At 43.9% G+C, this 25,000-nt stretch overlaps 1 protein-coding gene across 3 annotated transcripts in view; it reads right to left on the reverse strand.

Moving 5' to 3' along the window:
* LOC115191828 (neuronal membrane glycoprotein M6-a) overlaps positions 1–25,000 on the reverse strand; it is a 68,318-nt gene that overhangs the window by 37,218 nt on the left and 6,100 nt on the right. The window contains exon 1 of one of the 3 annotated variants that reach the window (XM_029749767.1): positions 12,405–12,657. The exons of 1 other annotated variant lie outside the window; for it this stretch is intronic. In XM_029749767.1, the coding sequence (XP_029605627.1) occupies positions 12,405–12,441 (37 nt within the window). In that variant the 5' untranslated portion in view covers positions 12,442–12,657. Of the gene's footprint in view, positions 1–12,404; positions 12,662–25,000 lie in introns of those variants that run through there. One more of the 3 variants, XM_029749769.1, reaches the window with a different exon arrangement.

The following is a 25,000-nucleotide window of genomic DNA, read 5'->3' on the forward strand; positions in this document are numbered from 1 at the left end:
TTGGTCCTTGACACAGTAATGCTCTTCTACAAAAGGATAATCAGAGTGATGCTCCAGATAGGTCATGCACTGTACTGCCTGGGGAATGGTATGTGATAGCAGCTGTCACTGGCTACATTACAAGCCTCCCCTAAAACAATTCTTCCAGCCTTCACTCAAGCCCTGGCCCTGGTCCGGCGTTTTCTCTCCTCCTTTTCAACCCTTCCATTGTATTATTTACAGTTCCTCTGACCTCCACTACAGTGAGCAGTGGTATAAAGTACTTAAGTAAAAATACTTTAAAGTACTACTTAAGTAGTTTTTTGGGGTATCTGTACTTTACTTTACTATTTATATTTTTGACAACTTGTACTTTTACTTCACTACATTCCTAAAGAAAGTTATTTACATTTTCCCTGACACCCAAAAGTACTCGTTACATTTTGAATGCTTAGCAGGACAGAAAATGGTCCAATTCAGTGCCAGGGTCATACTGCCTCTGATCTGGTGGGCTCACTAAACACAAATGCTTTGTTTGTAAATTATGTCTGAGTGTTGGAGTGTGACCCTGGCTATCTGTTAATAATTATTATTATTATAATCTTGTGCTGACTGGCTTGCTTAATATAAGGAATTCTAAATTATTCGTACTTTTACTTTTACTTTTGATACTTAAGTATATTTTAGCAACTACATTTACTTTGATACTTAAGCATATTTAAAACCAAATACTTTTAGACTTTTACTCAAGTAGTATTTTACTGGGTGACTTTCACTTTTACTTGAGTCATTTTCTATTAAGCTATCTTTACTTTAACTCAAGTATGACAATTGAGTACTTTTTCCACCACTGACAGTGAGACTGAAAACCCAGCCCAAGCCCAGAGACATCGACGCTCTCAGGACTTTATAAAGCAATATGTAGTGTGTGTGTGTGTGTGTGTGTGTGTGTGTGTGTGTGTGTGTGTGTGTGTGTGTGTGTGTGTGTGTGTGTGTGTGTGTGTGTGTGTGTGTGTGTGTGTAAAAACGACACATCAAAACATCTCACACCACACACAGAGAGGACTAACCAAAATCACAAAACATACAATCAAACCATAATAATCTAAGTTCCTTTGTCAATAATTGTCTCAAACGTCACTGCTAAAATGTGACGATGAATACAAACAAAAGGGTGTTGATCTAAACACCTAATACAATGACCATCCCTCCATGTCAAACAGCAAAGGATTGAATCTACACAAGGTGAATGAAAAGAAAAGAGCTTGACCATGTTTGTCTTTGTTGTGGGAGCGTATGATTCTAGCTGACAGCATCTCCCCCCGCCGCTAAAAGCAATCCTCAACTGTCAATCATCCGGTTGCTAAGAGACAGACTCAGATTAATACAAAGAGGATACAGTGGAGGAGAGAGTGGTGGTGGGGGGTGGTGGGGGGGGGGATGATATTAAAGCCGCTTCACGTACCAAGGAAAGGTTAATTTAAAACGCCCTGCCATGGTGATGTACGTCTTAACCCATCGTGTTTTTTTGGCGGTCTGAGAAAATTGAAATCTAGTAGATTTGGATGAGAAACTAACTGCTTTGAGCCTGGTGGAGAAAGATAAACGTGCGTTGACGTACACAGTTTGACTGCAGAGATGTTTCATTTTGGCTCTGCAATTACATATATAATTTTATAGGATCTCCATGGCCACACAGTATTTGATCCTCATGTAGCCTGTAGACAGACTACAGTGATGGATATAAACATATAGACATCCTGGCTGTACCACAACAAGCTCACAGCATCACCAAGCTGTTTCCACAACAACCCTGCTGGATTGCTATGCGGCTATAGGACCAACCAATCCCGTAGAACTCACATCTGTAGCCATGAAGTGCTTTGAAAGGCTGGTCATGGCTCACATCAACACCATCATCCCAGAAACCCTAGAACAACTACAATTTGCATACCGCCACAACAGATCCACTGATGCACTAATCTTTCCCACCTGGACAAAAGGAACACCTACAATATGTGAAAATTTTGTTCATTGACTACAGCTCAGCATTCAACACCATAATGCCCTCAAAGCTCATCACTAAGCTAAGGACCCTGGGACTAAACACCTCCCTCTGCAACTGGATCCTTGACTTCCTGACGGGCCGCCCCCAGGTGCTAAGGGTAGGTAACAACACATCTGCTACGCTGATCCTCAACACAGGGGCCCATCACGGGTGTGTGCTCAGTCCCCTCCTGTACTCCCTGTTCACTCATGACTGCATGGCCAGGCACGACTTCAACACCAGCATCAAGTTTGCCGATGACACCTAAGTGGTAGGCCTGATCACCGACAACGATGAGACAGCTAATAGGGAGGAGGTCAGAGACCTGGCCATGTGGTACCAGGACAACAAGCTCTCCCTCAACGTGATCAAGACAAAGGAGATGATTGTGGACTACAGGAAGACCGAGCACGCTCCCATTCTCATCGACGGGGCTGCAGTGGAGCAGGTTGAGAGCTTCAAGTTCCTTGGTGTCCACATCACCAACAAACTACCATGGTCCAAACACACTAAGACAGTCGTGAAGAGGGCCCGACAAAGCCTATTCCCCCTCAGGAGACTGAAAAGATTTGCCATGGGTCCTCAGATCCTCAAAAGGTTTTACAGCTGCACCATCGAGAGCTTCCTGACTAGTTGCTGGTATGGCAACTGCTCAGCCTCCAACCACAAGGCACTACAGAGGGTAGTGCGTACGGCCCAGTACATCATTGGTGCCAAGCTTCCCGCCATCCAGGACCTTTATACCAGGCGGTGTCAGAGGAAGGCCCTAAAAATTGTCAAAGACTCCAGCCACCCTAGTCATAGACTGTTCTTTCTGCTACCGCACGGCAAGCAGTACCGGAGCGCCAAGTCTAGGCCCAAGAGGCTTCTTAACAGCTTCTACCCCCAAGCCATAAGGCTCCTGAACAGCTAATCAAAGGGCTACCCAGACCCCTCATTTACGCTGCTGCTACTACTCTCTGTTCATTATCTATGCATGGTCACTTTAACTCTACCTACATGTACATATTACCTCAATTACCTCGACTAACCGGTGCCCCTGCACATTAACCCTTATATATAGCCTCGCTATTGTTATTTTATTGCTGCTGTTCAATTATTTGTTACATTTATTTAAAATAAAATGTACTTATCTATTTTTTACTTAACATGTTTTCCTTCTTAACGTCTTAAAGCATTGTTGGTCCTTCTTAACGTCTTAAAGCATTTCACTGTAAGGTCTACACCTGTTGTATTTGGCGCATGTGACAAATCACATTTGATTTGAATCCCACAACTGATATACAGGCTAAGTCCTGACAGAACTAAACAACACAGGCAAGCTGCCATTTCACAGGAAGCTATTCCTCAAAAGCCCCTCTACATGATGTGTACTTCACTGGAAAAGTCCTGCGCCAGGGATGTCTGTCAATTAGCACCATTAGCTACAGGTTATGCACAGATGTAGGATATTTCTGCTTTGCAAGAAATGCACATTTGTAGTGTATTTGAGGCTTCTAAAGTTTCCACTTTGAAATTTCAGATTTGATTTGCCGTAACGAAAAATGTATCAACCTCTACAAAAATGTCCATTCATTATAATCCACATTATAATTCACATTTCCTGTTGCTGCAGGATTATTTTCCTGCTGTAACAAACTAGCTCAAATTAAGATCCTACATCTGTAGCTAAACAGAATCTGGGCTAACAGCTAATAGGATAGGAACAGGTTAACCTACGTATAAATAACTTAAAGATATCGCTAATAATAGCATCATGGTACAAAGCACATCCTGTTTTTGGGTTGTGTCAGATTAGAGTCTGTGTCTACAATTTAGAAGCACCCCTGTTCTCATCCACATAGTGTTGCTCAATTAACTTGCTGTGTGGTAAAAGTGGCCATTTTGCGGGGCTAAAAAGCAGCTCTGTCTTCTTTTAAGTGTTGTCAAATGCATTATTCCATAGCACCATTTTCCACAGGATGACTCATGGTAAATGTATTATTCATTCTGGGTAATTCTGGGTCAGCTTAATCTAATATGCATTACCTTAACCTCTCGTGGTACAAAGATGGGCCAAATAAACGTTCAAATAAATCCAAAGCTGTATGCTTTTTGGGTAAGACTTTACTTAAAGCTCACCGGTTTAATGCATTATTATTGTATCATCACTTGTTATAAGCATGCATAAACTTGGGTATCATACTATATGTCACTGGGAGTATTAAAGCTTGTCAGAGATCAATTAGATTTAGCCACAGGCCGATGTTTTTCTTGATCAGATGGTCTGGGGGCAGGAACATAATTACAAATAAATTATAGACTGCAAATTGACTGCAAGAAGCCCAAACATATATAATATTTGACTAAAGCATAATCATTTCAAACCTTGCTTACATGCGTCTCTCTATTATGCGTGGGAATACTTGGTTACAGATTTCCAAAATTAAAACCACTTGGAGCTGATTTCCTGGCGTTTTTACAGTCTTCTATGTCCAGCAATAAAAACGTGAAAATCAAATATAAAATGTGCTCAAAAAACGAATAATGTAACTTTGTGTTGGGGATGCTACTATAATCAATAGCGGTGTATAGTGTTTCTGTGAGAGCATAGTAACAGATACCCTGTAATCACCCCATACATTCACTAAGCAGGGGCATTAGGGACTGTAGCTTGTGTCATCACATCACTGTGAGAGCGGGGAAAAGATAGCTGCATCCTATTCATTTCCACAGGTTGGTTCCCAATGGCATGCCAATGCATTCCAGTCTTCACATCAATAAACGATTTGAATGTATACCTGCACAGCAAGAGGAATGCGATCTTTCATCAAGTGGAACATCTCTCACACTCATATGTATCTCTTCCCTTGGAAACGCTACCTTCTGCTGCTCAAAGGCTTTTAGATAGATAGTTTCACTACCACATCACCCCGAGAGCTGACAGAAACAAAGCTGATCTCTCTAGCAACTGTGGTAAAGAGAATAGTCTTTGGACGAAACACCCATGGCTTGAAACAGACATCGGTGCCCGTGGCAACCCTTTACCAGTCCAACAATCCAACAGAAACCTTTCCACATGTCTTCCATAATACATGAGGTTCGTGGCTGCTATCAACCAAAAGAGGCATAAAATAAATAAAAGGCCTATTTTTACGATGTCAACGAGGGCTCGTAATAAAACACAGGGGTTAAGTACCTGGGTGCTTCCCTCAAGAGCAGCAGACACAACAACAGAACCCTGACCTCTCCTTTCTGGCCCTGTACTTCATCTTAAATTCTGAATCAACAGAATTTGAACTGCCTCAGTCTGTGGACATAGGACACTGCACTCACGACCTCTGCAGTCATTACGTTGGGAGTCTTAACGCTCGGAACGATGTGATCACTGCCACCTCATCGTGTATCTCGTGTGTCTCGCTGCACCATTATCCTCTAACGAGACACATTTCGGTTGAAGGCATGCAGCTGTGCAACTGACTAGGTTTCCCCTTTCCCTTCCCTCCCTTCCTCTTCCTCAACATCATCCTCCTCCCCATCATTATACTCAATCCCCTCTGGTCTCACTTTAAGCCACCAATTCCACAACCATCTCCTAACACCAGCATGACATTGGGGAATGAGAAGAGTGTCCATGTCTGTGTCCTGCTATAGTGTTACTAACTGGATTTGATTCATGTTCATTTGCCGGGGGGGGGGGGGGGGGGGGGGGGGGGGCAAACAGGAAGTGCTAAATGATGGTGCTGGTACTAACTGCACTGTAATTAGAGGTCATTCATTAGCCTCTGTGTCAGTACAGGCACAGGCAGCATCGTAAACCAGGAACACTCGGCAACAGCATTAAACAAAGTGTCTCTTTATGGAGTCCATCCTGCGAGACACCGCAGCACTGCTAATGGCTTTGCTAATGAAATCAAATCACATTTTATTGGTTGTATACCCATATTTAGTGGCCTTGCTAGGGAGCTAGCATCTATGATGCTTTCCTGTTCCATTGCAAAAGACTGACAATGTACAATATAGCCCGAGGGTAACACTTTATCTAAGGCATACAGGTATACTGCATTAAAGTATCTATGAACGCCTCGTAAGGTCTTAGTATCATCTGATAACTGCAAATGAAAATGAATTAACTGTTCTTCGGCTGACATCCTTTTATGATGACAACACAATGAACAGAATGAGCGATGATGAGTGGACCGTGACAGCTGTCTGGCTGTCTGTCTGCACACAGCATAACAAAACTTCCCTGTAGCTCAGTTGGTAGAGCATGGTGTTTGCAACACCAGGGTTGTGGGTTCGATTCCCACGGGGGGCCAGCACAGAAAAAAATTGTATGAAATGTATGCATTCACTACTGTAAGTCGCTCTGGATAAGAGCGTCTGCTAAATGACTAAAAAAAAATGTAAAAAAAAAAAACGAGTTGCTCGACTTCAATAATACTCTGCCCCAAAAACAAAAGGCGAACGCCAAAAATTGATAGAAGACAAAGCATCCAATTTTCACCCGGGGACAATTTCCATTATACATTTAAAGATGGTCCTTTTAGAACTGGCCAGTGGCATGAAAATTCAATCGCAAAGCGATCATTGTTGAACAACGATTCTCAACCCAAATATGTGGCGCAACGTAGGCTACCTGTCGCAAGGACAATGGGATGGGAAGTGACAAATCTCAGGCTAGATAATTGCTATCAGCCTGAAACACCACTGACATTGCACCAGTCTATAGATTTTATTGTCTGTCACTGTGCACGATCAAAGTCCAACGACTATAACCCTGTCCAGCTAGATTGAGTATGCAGGTCTAGTACGTTCTACTGTGCTCTAGATTGATAGTACACAGAGTAATTTACTCCAAGCTACATGTTAAATGTGTCCTAATCAGCTGATGTTTACTAAATGACAGTAAGTGTTGATGTAATGTCAACAAATGGCTGTATTCCTGGCTGGGTTTTGAACCCATGACCTTGGTGTCGCACGTAATTTAGTCTAACAATGGGTTTATACAGTGGCGCTCCCTGGGGAACATACAGTCTGGTAGAGTAGGCTAATCAACAAAGGCCTTGAGGTAAGCAATCGTACTCATCTGAACAGAGCACAACAAAACAGTTGCTTGACTTCAATACAATTCTGCTCCAACAACTCAAAAAATCTAGAAGACTGTAAGAGAAGCTATTGTTCAGTTATAGCCAGTCCATCGCTAGCCAAAGTCCGCTTTCCCAGTCAGAACATTCATTGGACGTAATCGGTGGCGTTGCCCTGGTACCCTGACCTTTCTCTCAGAACTTTAGTCACCATGCTCCTCAAGCTGTAACAATGATAAAGCTTGTTAGCATAATTGCAGGCCGGAGAGGAGTGGAGCAGACAGAAGGTAAGAGAGGGAAGCCCCGGCCGGGTCTTTCTGGCCTGAATAGACTACACTAGGACCATCCAGGCAGGAAGTTGTATGGTTCAGGTCTTATCAGTGACAAGGCCAGTCTAGCAATGACCCTGGAGCAAAGGAACACTACTCCCAGACTTGCCTCCCTCCCTCCCTGCACCCTTATCTGAAACACGGTAGGGTTGCTTCTCTGCCTCCATGCCTGCCTCTCTGCCTCCCTCCCATTCTCCCTGCCTCCCATAGGCCTGCCTACATGCTTCTTTCCTTTGCTCCCTGCCTCCCTCCCTCTCTCCCTGCCTATCTCCCTGCCTGCCTCCTTCTCTGCATGACCCCCACGGCCCACTAACTCCCACTGCCTCTTGGACACTGAGAGTTATGGATCACTTTCTCTAGGCCAATACCCACTGGTGGCTGAAGGGGACGGTGATTTGTAGCTTATGGCTTACACAGGTACTGTATCAAGTTGATTCAGATATCTATCTTGGAACCCACAGTCTGAGTCACAGACCATCAAGAATGTAATCAAAGAGCCTAGACAAGCACCTAAGGTGAGTTTGTAGTCGGTAGAGTGTGAGGGATCTCTATAGAACTATGTCACTGAAAACACTGGTTCAATATTTCATCCACACGCATAGAGAATGAGAGTATTTCTGTCACAGAACCTCAGTTTGGAGGGGACCAGTGTCATTTCAGCCCCCATTTCACAGCACAGTACACTCTCTAACTATATTTTCAGGCTCAATCATTGATGCAATCCACAGTGGGCCAGTAGTCGATTATTTATGTACCAGAGTCAGTAACGTGACAACAATTGTCTCAACTGGACTGTTTGTACGAACAGAATAAAAGCTCCACTGTCCTAAAAGACAAGCAACATCCAATAACTTTACCCCAAAGTGAAGGAAGAGAGTCAATTAGTCATTCAAATTGATCAACATACATCTATCAGCCGCGAAAATCCCACACAGCTCTGTTACAAAGATCCAAGAGAGTGCTAAGGATGGATGTTCATACATTGGAGTTCTGTTGGAGTTCATACAATGGAGTTCTGTTGATAGCAACAGCAGCATGATGCTAACTGTAGATGGGGGAGTGCAGCCTGGGTATTTCATTTCACTCCCGCTGCGGCTTATCACGCCCGGATAAATCAATAGTGCTTCAATATTCAAACTGCCTCAGAGACCGGCTTGATTCTAATTGAATTATATTATAAGCCCTCCATTTTCCAAGCTATGAATGCTTTACAAAGTGGAAGTGCTGTACTTCCTGATACAATCAACGAGAGATTGGAGATGGTTGAGGATGACAGGGAATAGTTTATTGAAATCAGGCAGGAGTTTTTAGTCAGCAAATAGCACTTTTGTCACAACCAGTCATCACCATAACATTCAGCATCACCGTCCCCATAATCAAACACCATAACATCATCAGAATCATCACCATGTTCATCAGTACCGTCAACAGTACCCCCCCCCCCCCCCCCCACATAGTACTTCCTAATGCTATGTATTTCTAAATCTAAGTGTTTGGGGAGACCAGATATGTTTATGTGTGTGTGTTTATGTGTGTGTGTGTGTGTGTTTGTCTGTGTGTGTGCGTACAGTGATTGATGTCTGTGTAACTGTGTTGCCGCGTTGATATATGGGTAGGCGGTATTTGCTTTCTCAAAAATCGACACATTACCTTGTTAATCTCCATCCTTCCTTCAAATACACTCCCGCTATCCCTCCTGCTTTCTCCAAAACAACATCCCTCCATCCATCAGAGAGCGAGAGAGAGAGCGAAAGAGCACCTCCCATCTCTCCGTCGTCACCACCATCGCTGTCGTTTTGTTTCTCCACAGCACATTCTCTCCTCACCCAGCTACCTCCCTCCCTCCCTCCATCCTTCCTTCTGTCATCCCTTGCCTTCTCCCTCCAATTGTCCCTTCCCTTCGCCTGCTAAAGAGATTTGCATTGATCATTTTTTTCTGTGGGTTCGGCTATATTTGTGATTAGCCAAGCATGCCACAATGAAGTATAGGAGACCCGCAGCCGCATAGAGGGAAGTAGAGAGAGAGCGAGAGAGAGAAAGGGGAGAGAAAGAGAAAGAGAGAGCGAGAGCGAGAAAAGGGAAGAGAGAGAGAGAGGACGAGGGAGAGAGACTATCACTATTCTGCTAGCCAACACCCCAAGGCATTCATTATTATCTCGAGAAGGCAACAACTGCCTGGACAAATAGTCACAGACCCTCTGCTTTCAGCACCTGCCTCTGTTGACTAGAGAGTATGGTAATGAAGAGATGACATGCAGGGAAACAACTAATTGAACTGGGAACCTCAAATGGTTCGAGTCCAGCTGTTGAAGATTTTCCAAAGGCCGGAGCTGACACATTTTCTCCCAGAGGTGGGTGGTGCTCACTCAGAAGCAAACAACCATCTAATCCCACCAACCCCTGTCGGTAAACATAGACAGACTCTGTTGCTGTTGCTGACAAACTGTGATGGCGAACATTTTGGATTTGGTCACATTGAGTACCATCGCCATATGGTTGTAGTTATTTTGGCATTGGAAGGGAGAGAGAGATATAGAGAGACAGAGACAAAGAGAGAGAGAGAGAGAGAGAGAGAGAGAGAGAGAGAAGGGATAGAGAGAGAGATAGAGAGAGAGGATGAGAGACAGTGAGACAAGAAAGCTTATGGGGTCTACAAAAACAAAATGATATGTTTAAGCTGCCCTGTTTTTCTTTCTCTCTCTCCCTCCATCTCCCTCTCTCTCTTTACGCTCTCTCTCTCTCTATTTCAGAAGTGGGTCGGGACTAATGAGCGAGCAGCAGAGCAGTTACTTAAAGATGCGCCGGGGACCACTGGAAGGGCAATGACCATGGCATGGAACCTTCACTCCCTCACTCTCTCTCTCCCCCTATCTTTCTTTCTCCCCCCCTCTCTCTCTTTCCTTCTCTCTCGCTCTCTCTCTCTCTCCTTTCCCCCTCTCTCACTCCCTCTTTCTCATTCTCAATTAAATTCAAGGGGCTGTATTGGCATGGGAAACATGTTTACATTGCCAAAGCAAGTGAAATGGACAAGCAAAAGTGAAATAAACAATAAAAAGTGAACAGTAAATATTACACTCACACAAGTTCCAAAAGAATAAAGACATTTAAAATGTTATATTATGTCTATATACAGTGTTGTAAAATGCTAAATGACTAAAATGTAAATGTAAAAATGTTGTAATGATGTGCAAAAAGTTAAAGTACAAAGGGAAAATAAATAAACATACATATGGGTTGTATTTATAATAGTGTTTGTTCTTCACTGGTTGCCCTTTTCTTGTGGCAACAGGTCACAAATCTTGCTGCTGTGATGGCACACTGTGGTATTTCACCCAGTAGATATGGGAGTTTATCAAAATTGGATTTGTTTTCAAATTCTTTGTGGGTCTGTGTAATCTGAGGGAAATATGTGTCTCTAATATGGTCAGACATTTGGCAGGAGGTTAGGAAGTGCAGCTCAGTTTCCACCTCATTTTGTGGGCAGTGTGCACATAGCCTGTCTTCTCGTGAGAGCCAGGTCTGCCTATGGCGGCCTCTCTCAATAGCAAGGCTATGATCACTGAGTCTGTACATAGTCAAAGCTTTCCTTAATTTTGGGTCAGTTACAGTGGTCAGGTATTCTGCCACTGTGTACTCTCTGTTTAGGTCCAAATAGCATTCTAGTTTGCTCAGTTTTTTTGTTAATTCTTTCCAATGTGTGAAGTAATTATCTTTTGGTTTTCTCAGGATTTGGTTGGGTCTAATTGTGTTGCTGTCCTGGGGCTCTGTGGGGTTGGTTTGTGTTTGTGAACAGAGCCCCAGGACCATCTTGCTTAGGGGACTCTTCTCCAGGTTAATCTCTCTGTAGGTGATGGCTTTGTTATAGAAGATTATCGCTGTCTCTCTCCCCCTCTGTCTCTCTCTTTACACTCCAACCCCAAGTGTAACCTTTTGTAACCTGTTTTAGTGGAGGGGCGGGGGTATGTGGTTCATATGTGTAAATTGTGTATGTGAAAGCGGCGTGGGGGAGGAGGCAAAGGGGAGGGGAGGAGAGGGAGGGGAAGGGAAGGAAGGGAAGGAAGGGAAGGGAAGGAAGGAAGGGAAGCATCTGCTTGGGCTAAAGATGGGTCCCCATGCTTAGCTCTGATTGGCTAAGAGTGTACGTCATCTTTAAAAACAGTCAAAAAAATGAATTCCATCTCAATAACAGACAATGCATTCGCATTTTTCATTCATACTGGGTATATAGTCTTAGCTAGCGCTGCATACGTGTTCTGTTGATCCCCCCCTCGACAAGACAACACCCGCCCATCCTCCAGCACAGTGCCGTTAAATGAGATGAATGGTACAGCAGCCATGCACCCCGCCACTAAACAAACAACTGTTACTGAGACAAAGGGACAGGAGGACAGACAGGCGCGCTAATCTGATTTCAGCTGATTTCAGCTTAGATGGCAAAGTAATGGCTGCATTGTTGCCATACACGGGGAAAATCGAGAGAGTGAGAGAAGGAGGGAGGGATGGAGGGAAATAAATGAACTTCTCCGCTGTCTCTTGTGAGCCGTCAAGACAAGCGTTCAAGCAGAAGACAAGAAAATTCCCACGGACCCCCCTCCAATCCACCACTCAACAAACAAGGGACCCCCAAACACCCGCCTCCTTCTCTCTCCCTCCCTCCATCCACCCCTCCCTCTACCTTTCAAAACAGCATTGCTCAAATCAAAATAAAACCAGCGCAATTCCAATGAACTCTGAACGACGATGACAATCAATAATAATGAGAAAAAAAATCTCCCAAAAACACTCAAGTAATTACAATCCATGTGTTTCTTTGTCTGCATCAGTAGCTTATTCTTTGCTTGGCAGCATCCAAATACATGTCTGTGTCAAAGAGAGAGTGTGTAACATAGGCATACAGTACGTACAGTTGCAGCAGCAGCAGCACAAAGGAAAAATGGATAGCTCCGAGATATTTACATTTTTTTAGAAGATTTTACACCGTACCTTTTGAATTCTGTCCTTCTTCCATATTCTCTTCCATTGTGACTGGGTTTGTGTCCACTTCGATTTCAATACACAGAAATTTCACAAAGCCTCTCGGTCACAAGTGTATAAAGCCTCCTCTCGGCTATGTGTGTGTACAGTGTGAGTGTGTGTTGGGGTGTGTTTTGTCCCCTAGCTGTGAGTTGTGGCGTTGTAACAGTGAGCAGCTCCTAGGGAAGTCCGCTCTCAGTGTTGTGCCGTCTCTCTCAGACTCTCACTCACACCCCTCCCTCGCCCTCCTCTCTCTCTTTCTCTCTCCGGCACTCACACCCCTCCCTCCCTCGCTCCTCTCTCTCTCTCTCTCTCTCTTTCTCGCTCCGGCACTCACACCCCTCCCTCCCTCGCTCCTCTCTCTCTCTCTCTCTCTTTCTCTCTCCGGCACTCACACGCCTCCCTCTCTTTTAGCTCTCACTCCAATCTCGCTCGGACTCTCACACCCATATCGCTCTCTCCCTTTATCTGTCTCCCCCTCCCTCTTTTTTCTCTCACTCTTTACCCCCCCCACCCTCTCTCTCTCCCCCCCTCTCTCTCTCTCTCTCAGAGCGCGGCAGCCCCTGATCTCATTCCTTCTGAAGATGATCAATTCCTCCTGTCCATTACTAGAAACCGCAACACCAGGAAGCACATAACTGGACTGGAAGAGAAAGATCAAACTCCTGTTCCCTTTAAATGTCTTAAGCATAAATATGAATAACCATGTTTTTGGAGGAAGGAGTGTAAAGGAGAGAAGGAGGAATGGAAGGAGAAACTCAACTTTCCTGTGAGTTTCTTTAAACAGAAATTGGGAATAATACTGCTGAATTGGAAAGACAGAAAAGGAGGAATGGGCTTGCCACAAGGAGAAAGACATAAGCAGGTGTTCAGCCATAAAAACGAGGGATTGAGGGTTTCTATTAGAAGCAGGATGGTGAAAGCAGCAGCAGCAGCAGCCCGGCACACTGTGAGCAGATGGAGGGGTGTAACCAGCCCAACAGCCACTCTCCCTCTCACCCTCCTCCCCCACCAAACCCCCGTTTCTTAGAGTAAATGGAAGAGCCCGCCAGTCAGCCTGCCTGTGGTTAAGTTATGCTGCACTGACTAGTGAAAGGAAGAGGATATATGTTTTTACCTTCTGAAATTGAATAATGCCTTTTTTTCATTGCGGTGTTGGGCTTGGATGGAAGTATGTCTGTGTTTTGTCACAAAGATATACAGTGCTATGGCTCTCGAGGAACCCTTTTCTCAATGGCAAAGAGCGCGCACGCACAATCGCACACATGCAGGTGCACACACACACACACACACACAATTGATACAATTACATTTCACAATATTATTTTGGACAGTATTATATCGATACTTTGACTCCAAGTATTGATGAGACTTTTTTTTGTTGCTAGCGCGAGTCGGCTGTACCTGTGCCAAAACTCTGGTATTTTTCATCCTATAGCTTGTTCTCCATCTTCTTTTGAAAAAGTGAGCCAACATGTTTTCAGCAGTTTTATTTCCATGACTGATCCATGCTCTCTCCTGTCTCTCTGCAGCAGACATAATAGTGAGCAATATGTTCAGGAACATCAAATCACAATAAAATCACAGTATCAAATCACAATACATATAGAATGGTGAGAATCGTAATACCTATCGTATCGGCACCTAAATATAGTGATAATACCGTATGGTGAGGTCCTTGGCAATTCCCAGCCCTAACACGCACTCTCACACACACACACACACACACCTATCTCCGTCATATATAGAGTGACTGATTTACAGTATAGGTGATGCTGTAGGGGTTTTACAGGGGAGGTCATAGACACAAAGAGAACAGAATGACAACGTTTTCTACGTGTTGTCTTATGTAGCTGGTCTTAAAGCTCTGGGACAGGTTCTCATTGCGCCTCAGGACACAGTCAATCCTGGTTGATCCCTATAGGTTTACAGGGTTGGTGAGGGAAGCAGGCAGTAATTGTGTTTGAACCCGATGCCCCAGAAGACTATGTTAACCCTCTGAACTAAAGGCTTTAGTCCCAGAGGAGGTTAGTCATCAGACAGGTCCCTCTTCCAAAAGAGATTGTATCTCAATGAGACGAACCTGTATAAAGGTTAAATGAAAACAATTGATCACTGGTTACACCTAGATCGATTTGAGTTGTGTATCTCCACTCTGCCTGGTTCCCCAGCACGCCAGCCAGTACTACCGAGGGCCACTGTCTGTATGATGCACTGATTGGTTATGGTTGGCGAGTACAATCAGGGCTGGACACAGCACTAATCAGTCACACTGCTCTGGCCAACAGCCAACACACACACACACACACACACATTCACTCTGGTGGAAGCGTTGGCGCAAAAATGTAGCGCTGCGTGTTACTGCTTCGTACACACACACACCGCACATTGAGATAAGACCTGCAGCCAAATCAATGATCTCTCAATCAATCAATATTAGCAATTGTTGTTAAATGATGACAATAGAATGGTAACAAAAAAAATACATGTTAAAGGTGACAGCACATGATGATAAAAATGATGAAAATGCAAATGATGACTCAAGTTCATTGTTAAAACACACACAGATGAAATACAACCATAGCCGTCTTTAATCGCAGTGTGAATCTGATCCTGTACGTTCTCTACGCCGTCAGCAGCAGTGGCACGTCCGCATAAAGACAAGTGGGAGACGCTCTGGCTGCACGAACTGAACGGAGCCACGGTAAACACGGCGCGTGTCGCTCTGCATGCAGCGGCAGGTACAACAGCCTAGCGAAGACAGCACGAGCTGCGCGCCTGGCGACGGCGGTGAGACTCGACGTAGCGGTCGCGCCCGAGATTAAAATGATTGGCTGCAGTCAGCGAGGTCATTAACAATGTAGCAGCTACAGAAGCTAGGGCCTTTCGTGGCTACTAGATAGGAGCGAAGACGACTCTTTCTCAAGTCCTCTTTCCTTGCATCGTCTCTCCTCGCCTCCTTCTCAAAAATGCTTTGGAGAAGAAAGTCCTCCAATACAGTTGAGAAGGAAGAGAGGAGATAGAATGCAAGGAATCACAGTATGACAAAAGGAAATTGAGCCGCAGACTCCAGAGAAAACGCAGCGCAGCTGATAATAATTGTGTGCAAGTAGTGCCAGAGCAGAGTTAATCTGGGCAGAGGAGGGAGGAGTGATCCTGCATCAGGTATGGTCTGAGGGGAGAGTGTAGAGCTCACGTTGATGAAAGCCGCTGTAGATAGGAATACGGAGTGGATGCGGAATCAGATACGGTTGGGCTTGGGCTGACTGAAGGTCTCAGGACTGAATCAGATCGTCTAGACGTACAAGGCAGATAGTCTAGACGTATAAGAGATAGAAGAACGATACTGAATGAAATACTGAATCACATTGACTCAGATACTACAGATCTGGAAGTAAGCCATGTGCTTTTGTGTAGAATTCAAGTGACAGGAATGTAGGCCTACTACGCCAATGAACAACGACAGATTAAAACTTTTTGTTGTTGTTGTGACACTCACAGTGCAGACCTTTTAATACATTTTCCTTTGCTAATTATGCTATGAACCAGCCACATATCTGGCCATTACTATGCTATTAATGTCTGCAATCTCAGCTACAGGTTTGTTTCTCACGCATACTAATCAGACAATGGGGAGCTGCGCCATGACAACCTGAGAGACGGGCTGTAATTGGCTAGAATGACAGAGAGGTTGAGTTTCTGAGAACCTAGGGCTAGGATGGATGACTCATACCACAGGCCGGGACGTAGGCCCGCACACACTCACTACTGCTTCTGTATCACTAGGTAGAACAAGACAATGTTCCAATGACAAAACAATACAATCTTCTCTACTATACAAGTTGTCATTTTCTCAAGAGACACATTACTGAAGCCAAGATACAGACTCAACATACCGATAGCCTAGAATATGTCATGTAATCATTATGAATACGTGCCATACAGATGAATTATGAATTCATTATTTGGTTAATTGTATATTATTAAACATTGCTTACCTCTAGGACCTAGGTTGTTAAATAGCAGCATAATTGTTGTTTTAAATGAGGGCTGTAGAAGGTTGACATACAGTTCTTAGCCTATGCAGAGACTGTATTGGCTCTAACATGGGTGGAAGACTTCTATGTATGTATATATATATATATATATATATATATATGTATGTTACTATGTACTTTAGAACTATAAGTTGTGAGTATGTATGTCAGCAGCTGATAGGTGGTATAAGGAGATTAGCCAGTATGCCTCCTTGTTATCATAAAATAATTTTCCCAACAGCCGCGAACTCTACGAATCAAACAGAGGGTGTGTGTGCATGTGTGTGCGTGTGTGTCTACAGTATATTCTGTTCTTCTGATACTCAGTACTGAGATCTAAATTGAGGCAAAATCAAAAACTGACAGTAGTCTACCATATTGTCAATCACCACATTATTTGACTAACAAAATCAGCCAGCACTTTAAATAGCCTAGTCTCACAACAGTGCCAGTATATTTGGATGCTTTGTACTGATCCTGATAGCAACCAGGTGGTGTGATGGTTGTTGTGGGCGTATCTCTCTGCTTGCTCTGCTACCGACTTCCTATCTCCTAGACACACCACTTCAAACACGCTGTCTCTTTCCAGTCTGAGGCAGCTTCTGAATCTATTACAGGCTACAAAAAAAACACGTCTCTCTTTCTCTCTGACATATTCAAGAGTTCATGTATCTAAACATTTCGTAGAGAATGTGTCTTCGTCTAAGCACTCTCCCCTCCACATGCAGAGAGAGAGAGAGAGAGAGAGAGAGAGAGAGAGAGAGAGAGAGAGAAAATCAAAAGCCCCCATAGGATTCCCCTAGCAGAGGCCGTTCATTGCTCAAACGGATTGCTGGGAGCAGAGGAGTGTTGAAGTGGCAGAATCGGGACTGCCGGCCTGCGTAGCCTATCCATTATAGAGAGGCTGTCGTGCTGGAGTGGTGCACAGACTAGAGCTAACACCCTGCTGAAAACACAGGCTCAGAGAGACAGACATTTTAGATTCTACAAGCTATTTCCATTGTAAACAACTGGTGGTAGATTCTGTGTATGTGTTTATGTGTGGGGAAACACAGGCTTACAACATATGGGGCCTGTTCAGGGGGGTGAAATGTTTAGGAGTGTTCCAATAAAAATATATTGTGTGTAGAACAGGAGTGACTGTCTACGTAGAACAGAATGCAATGTACCTAATCAAGTCAGCTCTAGACATTCCATTTCTATCTTCACTCTGAGGATTTTATTTTGAACATCCTGGACATTTCAGCAAACCGAATGAACAACTTGAATGTCGCTAGTTTACGTGAGAGCGGAAGCTATTAACACAAATATGCAAGCTATTCACAAGCACGGAAGTGTGTATGTTGTCATATTAAGATGCACATGCACTCTTTGGCTGATATGATGAAAATCATGGCGATGCTTCAAAACCATTTGTGAACATAAGAAACTCACTTAATGAATAAACAAAGCATATTTTCTACGATTTTCAGTTCGAATTTTAGTCAGAAGTATCGCGACTTGTTATTTAACAGAGAAGTAAGTTAGAGGGCTGATCTTCAAAGAACCATCATTTCACTCTCAAGATGGCAGATGAAAGATTTGTCCAGTGGTGCCGGGTTGCACTTTCCAGCTCGAGCCGCCACATATTTCTGACTACAGTATATGCAGTGAAATGAATATGTCTGTGAGGGCAAAGTCACTGATTTATTCCCAGACAAGACAAAGCCATGTCACATGATAGCGTGATTGACGCCAAAGGTAGTGGACACTGTCTCCTACTGAGTCTTCACAGCAGCACATAGGAGGCTGGTGAGAGGAGCTGTAGGAAGACAGACTCATGCTGATGTCTGGAATGGAATCCATGGAACGGAGTTAAACATGTGCTTTCCATACGTTTGATTTGCTTGATACCATAAAATGCATTCCATTCCAGCCTCCTCTGCAGTAGCAGTGATATATTATGTAGGGTTATATGCATATGTACAGTATGTATAACCTTACATAAATGTATATGTACAGTATGTGTATAACCTTATATAAATGTATATGTATAGTATGTGTATAACCTTATATAAATGTATATGTACAGTATGTGTATAACCTTATATAAATGTATATGTACAGTATGTGTATAACCTTATATAAATGTATATGTACAGTATGTGTATAACCTTATATAAATGTATATGTACAGTATGTGTATAACCTTACATAAATGTATATGTACAGTATGTGTATAACCTTATATAAATGTATATGTACAGTATGTGTATAACCTTACATAAATGTATATGTACAGTATGTGTATAACCTTAAATAAATGTATATGTACAGTATGTGTATAACCTTACATAAATGTATATGTACAGTATGTGTATAACCTTATATAAATGTATATGTACAGTATGTGTATAACCTTATATAAATGTATATGTACAGTATGTGTATAACCTTATATAAATGTATATGTACAGTATGTGTATAACCTTATATAAATGTATATGTGCAGTATGTGTATAACCTTACATAAATGCATATGCACAATATGTGTATAACAGGCACTACAAATAGCTTATTTGTTTAAGTGAATTAACACGAACAACCCAATAAATAACTATAAATGCTAATCTAAACAAAATAATTAAAACATGGAATTCGCATTTAAATATCATCCCTCACATAAGTGTATCTCACACCCACTATGAATTGGGTATTCCCATCGGCACTAGCCTAGAGAAAAGGAGGACGGATGGGGGATTCTCCTCTTCTCTAATATACTGTATACTGTGTGACCTACATACAATGGATTGTGCACCGCCTGAATCTACCTTGGATACTAATCAGCCTGGCTTGGTGTGTGCAAGATAGCCTGGTTAAACCAGACTGAATGCTGTACTCAATGAGGAGGGTGGCGCTCTCTAGTAACAGTAATGATTACCAATATCATCTACGTGTGTGTGTGTGTACGTGTGTGTGTGCGTGTGTGTGTGCGTGCGTGCGTGTGTGCGTGTTTTTGCGTGTGTGCCTGTGTGCATGCGTGTGTGTTTTTGCGTGTGTGCGCGTGTTTTTGTTTGTGTGTGTGCGTGCGTGTGTGCGTGTGTGTGTGTGTGTGTGTGTGTACACACGGCTGATAGTGAATAATATAGAGGAAGATGAAACATCCAAGTCATGCGTTACATATGATCCCTGTCTAGTGACTGATGTGATGAGAAGATGAGCTGTTATTTTTGTCAGCAGACGATGTAGAAGATGATGAGACAGCTGATTGACTAGTGTGTGTGTGTGTGTGTGTGTGTGTGTGTGTTACTCGTGATGTGTTGCTTCACTCAGTGACGGAGGGGGTGATAGGGCTTTTGCTCGCTGCTTTCTGCTTACTGCTCACCAAAGTCTTGCGTAATTGGTCAGATGCTCGAATACATTCTGGGTCCACACGTGAACCGGAACGAAGAGCTCCACCCTCTCTCTCTCTCTCTGCAAGTTACAGGCCGAATGTCCCCTCCCCTTCCAAAATTCCAAACACCTTTGAAATGGTGACTTGTCCAAAGCACTGGGACCAATGCAGCTTGTTCTCTCACGCATCCCGTTGTATCATGGCAGATCAACTGTACCATTTGTGTCTATGTAGTCTGTCTACAAGAGATTACAGCAGTGGGGATTGTGGTTGTGAAGCCTCTCTAAGCCAAGTTGTAGGTAGGTGGGATTACTATTTACTGACTGTTTACTGTCTGTCAGTCAGTGATGTTAGCCAATAGTGTGACAAATTACCATGCCCAGGCAGGCTCCCCTAAAGGGCTTCATATTGTGCGGAGTAAAGAGAGACGGCTTCAATTGACTCACATCAGACGATGCAGCGAATGCCTATATCTTACAACGGCTAGACGGGAGTCTCGCTGTGAAAAGAAGGACAACAAACGCCATCAGTCAATCAACCAGTCAACACACTGAACATTGTTCTAACGTACCCTCAATCTCTTACACGTTCCACTGGTGTGACAGTCAACCAGGTTGCTGAGCAGCGGCTGCCCTACGAGGTTAGTAGTTAGTTCTACCACATGGATGTCCCATCTGAAGGTTCAACTGTAGGTTCATAATTAGTGATGGTTGTTGATCACACGGTGCTGTCATATGACGTGTCACAGTGTTACAGAGTCAAGTTCTTCTAAGTGTGGCTCAGGTGGTAGAGCACGCCGGCAGGGTTGTGGGTTCGGTTCCCGGGGCCACCCATACGTAGAAACGGATGTAAGTCGCTTTGGATAAAAGCGTCTGCTAAATGGAATATATTTAATTATGTTTTATATGGCCCCGTGTGGCTCAGTTGGGTGAGCATGGTGCTTGCAACGCCAGGGTTGTGGGTTTGATTCCCACGGGGGACCAGCATGGGAACAAGTACAAAAATGTGTTCACTCACATAAGTCAGAGTGACTCGCGTAAGTCACTCTGGATAAAAGTGTCTGCTCAAAATCTAGAATAGAATTTTGCAATAGTCCGTCATCACACCATTATTAACGGTGATAACGGTTACAGTGGTTACATCACGGTTTGAGTAGGACGTGAGAAGGAGCTGAACAGGAATCGGTTTTAAGGCGGCCATAGAGAGTTAGGCTCCGCAGTCGCTTCTTTAGTAATCGTGACGATATGCTGTTAGAGCACGGTGAATACTGTACGGGCTCCTAGAGCTTTTCTTTGTGAACCCTGGCTAGGAGGAGATCAACGTAGCCTATGTATTAAAAGGGTGTGTGTGTGTGTGTGTGTGTGTGTGTGTGCGTGCGTGTGTGTGTTTACGCGTGCGTGTGTATGTGTGTGTGTGTGTGTGTGTGCGTGCGTGTGTGTGTGTGTTTACGCGTGCGTGCGTGTGTATACCAGTGCTTGCAGCGTCCCGCAGATCTTTTTCAGTACAGCAGAATAGCTGAAAGTCAGACTGACCGCCAACTGGCTTAAAAACAGCATGTCAAAAGAAGAGAGGACAACTGGTGTTTCAAAGAAGCACAGAAAGAGAGATAGATAAAAGGGAATAGATAGAGAGGGGGGAAAGGAAGAGAGAGCGAGAGCGAGAGAGAGAGCGAGAGAGAGAGAGAGAGAGTCGGCAGACAAGAGGGAAAAAAGTGACAGGCAGATAGCGTGGGAGGAAGATAGGAGCTGGAGAAAGACAGAAAGACAGAAGGAGAGATAAAAGGTCACGTCAGTGAATGGCCTCGACACTCTAAAGCTCTCAGACACAGCTCTGAGGTCACATCCACGGGACACAAAACATCAAACAACAATTCAAGACAGATTCTCTTGGTATGTGTACATGCTGGCCGGCTCACGGCGACCATGGCGACCGTGAGATCCACTTCCTGGTTTGAGAAGTGAAAGGCCTCTGTCTTTCAGTGACTTCCACCGGGCACTCCATGAAAAGAGAACTGTCCACGGGAATTGTGAAAGAAAAACGGGACGCCTTGAAACAAATGAACGATCGCTCTGCTGTGCTGTGTGCATGGGTCATAAATTGTCACACCAATGCAAAGACGATTTCTAGATAGCCAAACTCACCTCCCATATCTCGATCATATTCTCAGCGGCAGCTGGAGAAATTGAACTCATTCTGAACCACCAGTTGTCCACCATTGGGTTAGTAAAGATGTAATAAACTACTATCAATACCAAACTGGATTTTGCAGTAAAGTCAAAGAGGGGTAATCTATTTATCTGCCAGTCAATATAACATAATGCAATCTTCCCACGGGTGAATTAAACTCAGTCTGCCATTAAGTGCCACTGACAATAACGATGACAACATGAGTCTGGTAACATGATTTTAATAATGTCTGATGGTATTCTCTTGGCTGCTATAATTCATTGTCCATCGTACAGTACTTAAATTATTCCTTATCATCCCTTATTCCGGGTCCGGGAATAATTCCATTACATCTTTTAAGACGACTGCACAGAAGTAGAAAACAAATCAGGCCAGAGACAGTGGACAGACTCTCCTCCTCTCCTCCCTTCCTTCTCCTCCCTTCCTTCTCCTCTCCTCTTCTCCCCATCTCGTCTCTCTCTCACTCCTTCTCCTCTCCTCCCTTCCTTCTCCTCTCCTCCCCTCCTTTCCTCTGTATCTCCTCTCTCTCTCACTCCTTCTCTCCTCCTCTCCCTCGCTCCATCTCCCCCTCATTGTGCTATTTTTCCCGACCAGTCAGAGCATGCATGCATCGCGGATTCCCTTGATGTTTAAAATAGCTCTCCGAAAACAGGATTAAAAATTCATTCACTTGTTCTTTTAATTCACAAATATTTAACCCTCCTCCCTTCACCTCCCTGTTCCCATTCTCGTTACACTGACAAAAGACTGAGTAGCATCCTTGTTTTCTAAACGGCCCTGTTGAAAAGGACATCTATAGGGATATGTACAGCATAGTGTGTGTGTGTGTGTGTGTGTGTGTGTGTGTGTGTGTGTGTGTGTGTGTATGTATTATTCATCCAGAGGGTGGTTCTCCCTCCCACTATAGTTGTGACCAACATAAATAAATATTTCAATAAATAAATATATTAAATAAATAAATGAAACGTGTTATGATAATGTAATAACCCCAACCACAAACAATATTGATATCTACACGGACCCTATCAATCATTCAGTCTCACCTGGCCTATTCTATTATTTTAAGCCTACACTACGCAATCCACTTCAGGATGATGTATCTACTGAAAGCTGTTTCTCCCCTGAACCTGATTCTGCTCTGATTAAACTCAGGATTGTGCCTTTAAAGCATAATTACCCATTTTTATTTTATTTTAAACTCCTTATCAGGGGAGTTGGGAGAAATGGCCATGCATCTTTTATGCAAAGTAATGTTTGCCTTGTGACGCTGAAGAGAGTGGAGTGCGCTGACGTCAGGTGTGAGCCAGCAACATCTGGGTTGTTTTGAAACCAACCTGCTCAGTAACAGCTCCATCATCGCTAGGCCACTGTAGGTCTGGTATCGCCGAGGCAACGGCACGCGACTGTTTGCTCTCAGCATCTGATGTACCACACATAAAGGGTAAGCGCTTCCTCTTCTGCTGTTTATTTCCTTAAAATCTCTATATTTTGGAAATGAGCTAACCTTTTAGAAGGTGAACTCTGACCTCGAGTTGGTGGAACTCTTCAACAGCCTAAGACTGTGACTGTGTGCTGATCGGGCAGCACTAGCAGTTTGGCCCTCCTGCAGTTCGAAAAGTTATTATGTCGGAAATGGATGGAAATGTGTCTCGGGGACATTATGACGCTTCAAACACATAAGGGCCAATTTCTACAAGGAAAGAGCAGAGTGTGTGTGTGTGTGTGTGTGTGCGTGTGTGCGCGCGTGTGTGTGTGTGTGTGTGTGTGTGTGTGTGTGTGTGTGTGTGTGTGTGTGTGTGCGCGTGTGTGTGTGTGAAAATATAGATGCTAAGAGGAAGCCATCAAGGTGGTGAGAGAGGCACTAACGCTTTCAGAGACAGAAAGGGAGCTGATGAGTGACTAGGTGAGCCTGTGTACCATGAGAGGGAAAGATGTATATTTATGACTCTATTGTATTGAAACCAGGGACTGGGGTTTCTGTGAAGTGAATGTCATTTTCGCTATGTGAATTAGCACGTTGAAGTAATGTGATGTATTAAGTTGAGATTGTTGTCCTGTATTTTCACGCCACGATAAGAGATGTTACCTGCTTCGGTTGAAGCAAGCCCAATGTCTAAATATGTATTGTCTGTGTCTGGGTTTAACACAGTACCTGAGCCTGGCACTACAACAGCTAAGCGGTGAGAGGAGTGGAAGAGGAAGAAAGAGTGAAACAGCAAGGATGGAGGGATGGAGGAGTGAAACAACGGAGGTGGAGGATGGAGGGATGGCGGCGGAAGAGGGACGGGAGGGATGGGAGCTCATATCACAGTCTGATTTCATGGCTATGACCCAGGCCCAAATTGCACACTACTCCCTATACTATTCCCTATATAGTGCTCTATGGGCCCTGGTCAAAAGATGTGCACTATAAATGGAATAGGGTGCCATTTGGGACTGGGACATACATACAGGCAACGCTCCAGAAAGCTTCTCATGTGTGATGCACTGCCTCTTGCCTCCACATTTAATACACATACAAGGTAGTCACTTTGGCATTTCTAGTCTCAGGGACATTCAATGAGATTATATTAAATGACGTTTGGGCTGTGTTGGGAGATTTTGTGTATCTGAGAAGGATGGTGTTTTGTGTAGTATGTGTATTAGAGCGCTATGGCTGCAGGCTGTGGTTGACTTGACGGTCTGCCCCACCCATGACCTGGATAACAGTTATACTGCGATATTATAGGAGGAGAGGACGGCGGAGAGTGGGGAAGGGGCAGGGCAATATCAGTGAGGGAATCCTCTCCTCTCACTCCAATCTTTTTCTCTCCTCTCGTCTCCTCTCTCCTCTCCTCTCCTCTCCTCTCCTCTCCTCTCCTCTCCTCTCCTCTCCTCTCCTCTCCTCTCCTCTCCTCTCCTCTCCTCTCCTCTCCTCTCCTCACATATAGCCACCATGCCTCAGTGACATGGGAATGCTCTTTCTGTGT

The sequence above is a fragment of the Salmo trutta genome, chromosome 4, assembly GCF_901001165.1.
Source record: "Salmo trutta chromosome 4, fSalTru1.1, whole genome shotgun sequence".
Taxonomy (NCBI): domain Eukaryota; kingdom Metazoa; phylum Chordata; class Actinopteri; order Salmoniformes; family Salmonidae; genus Salmo; species Salmo trutta.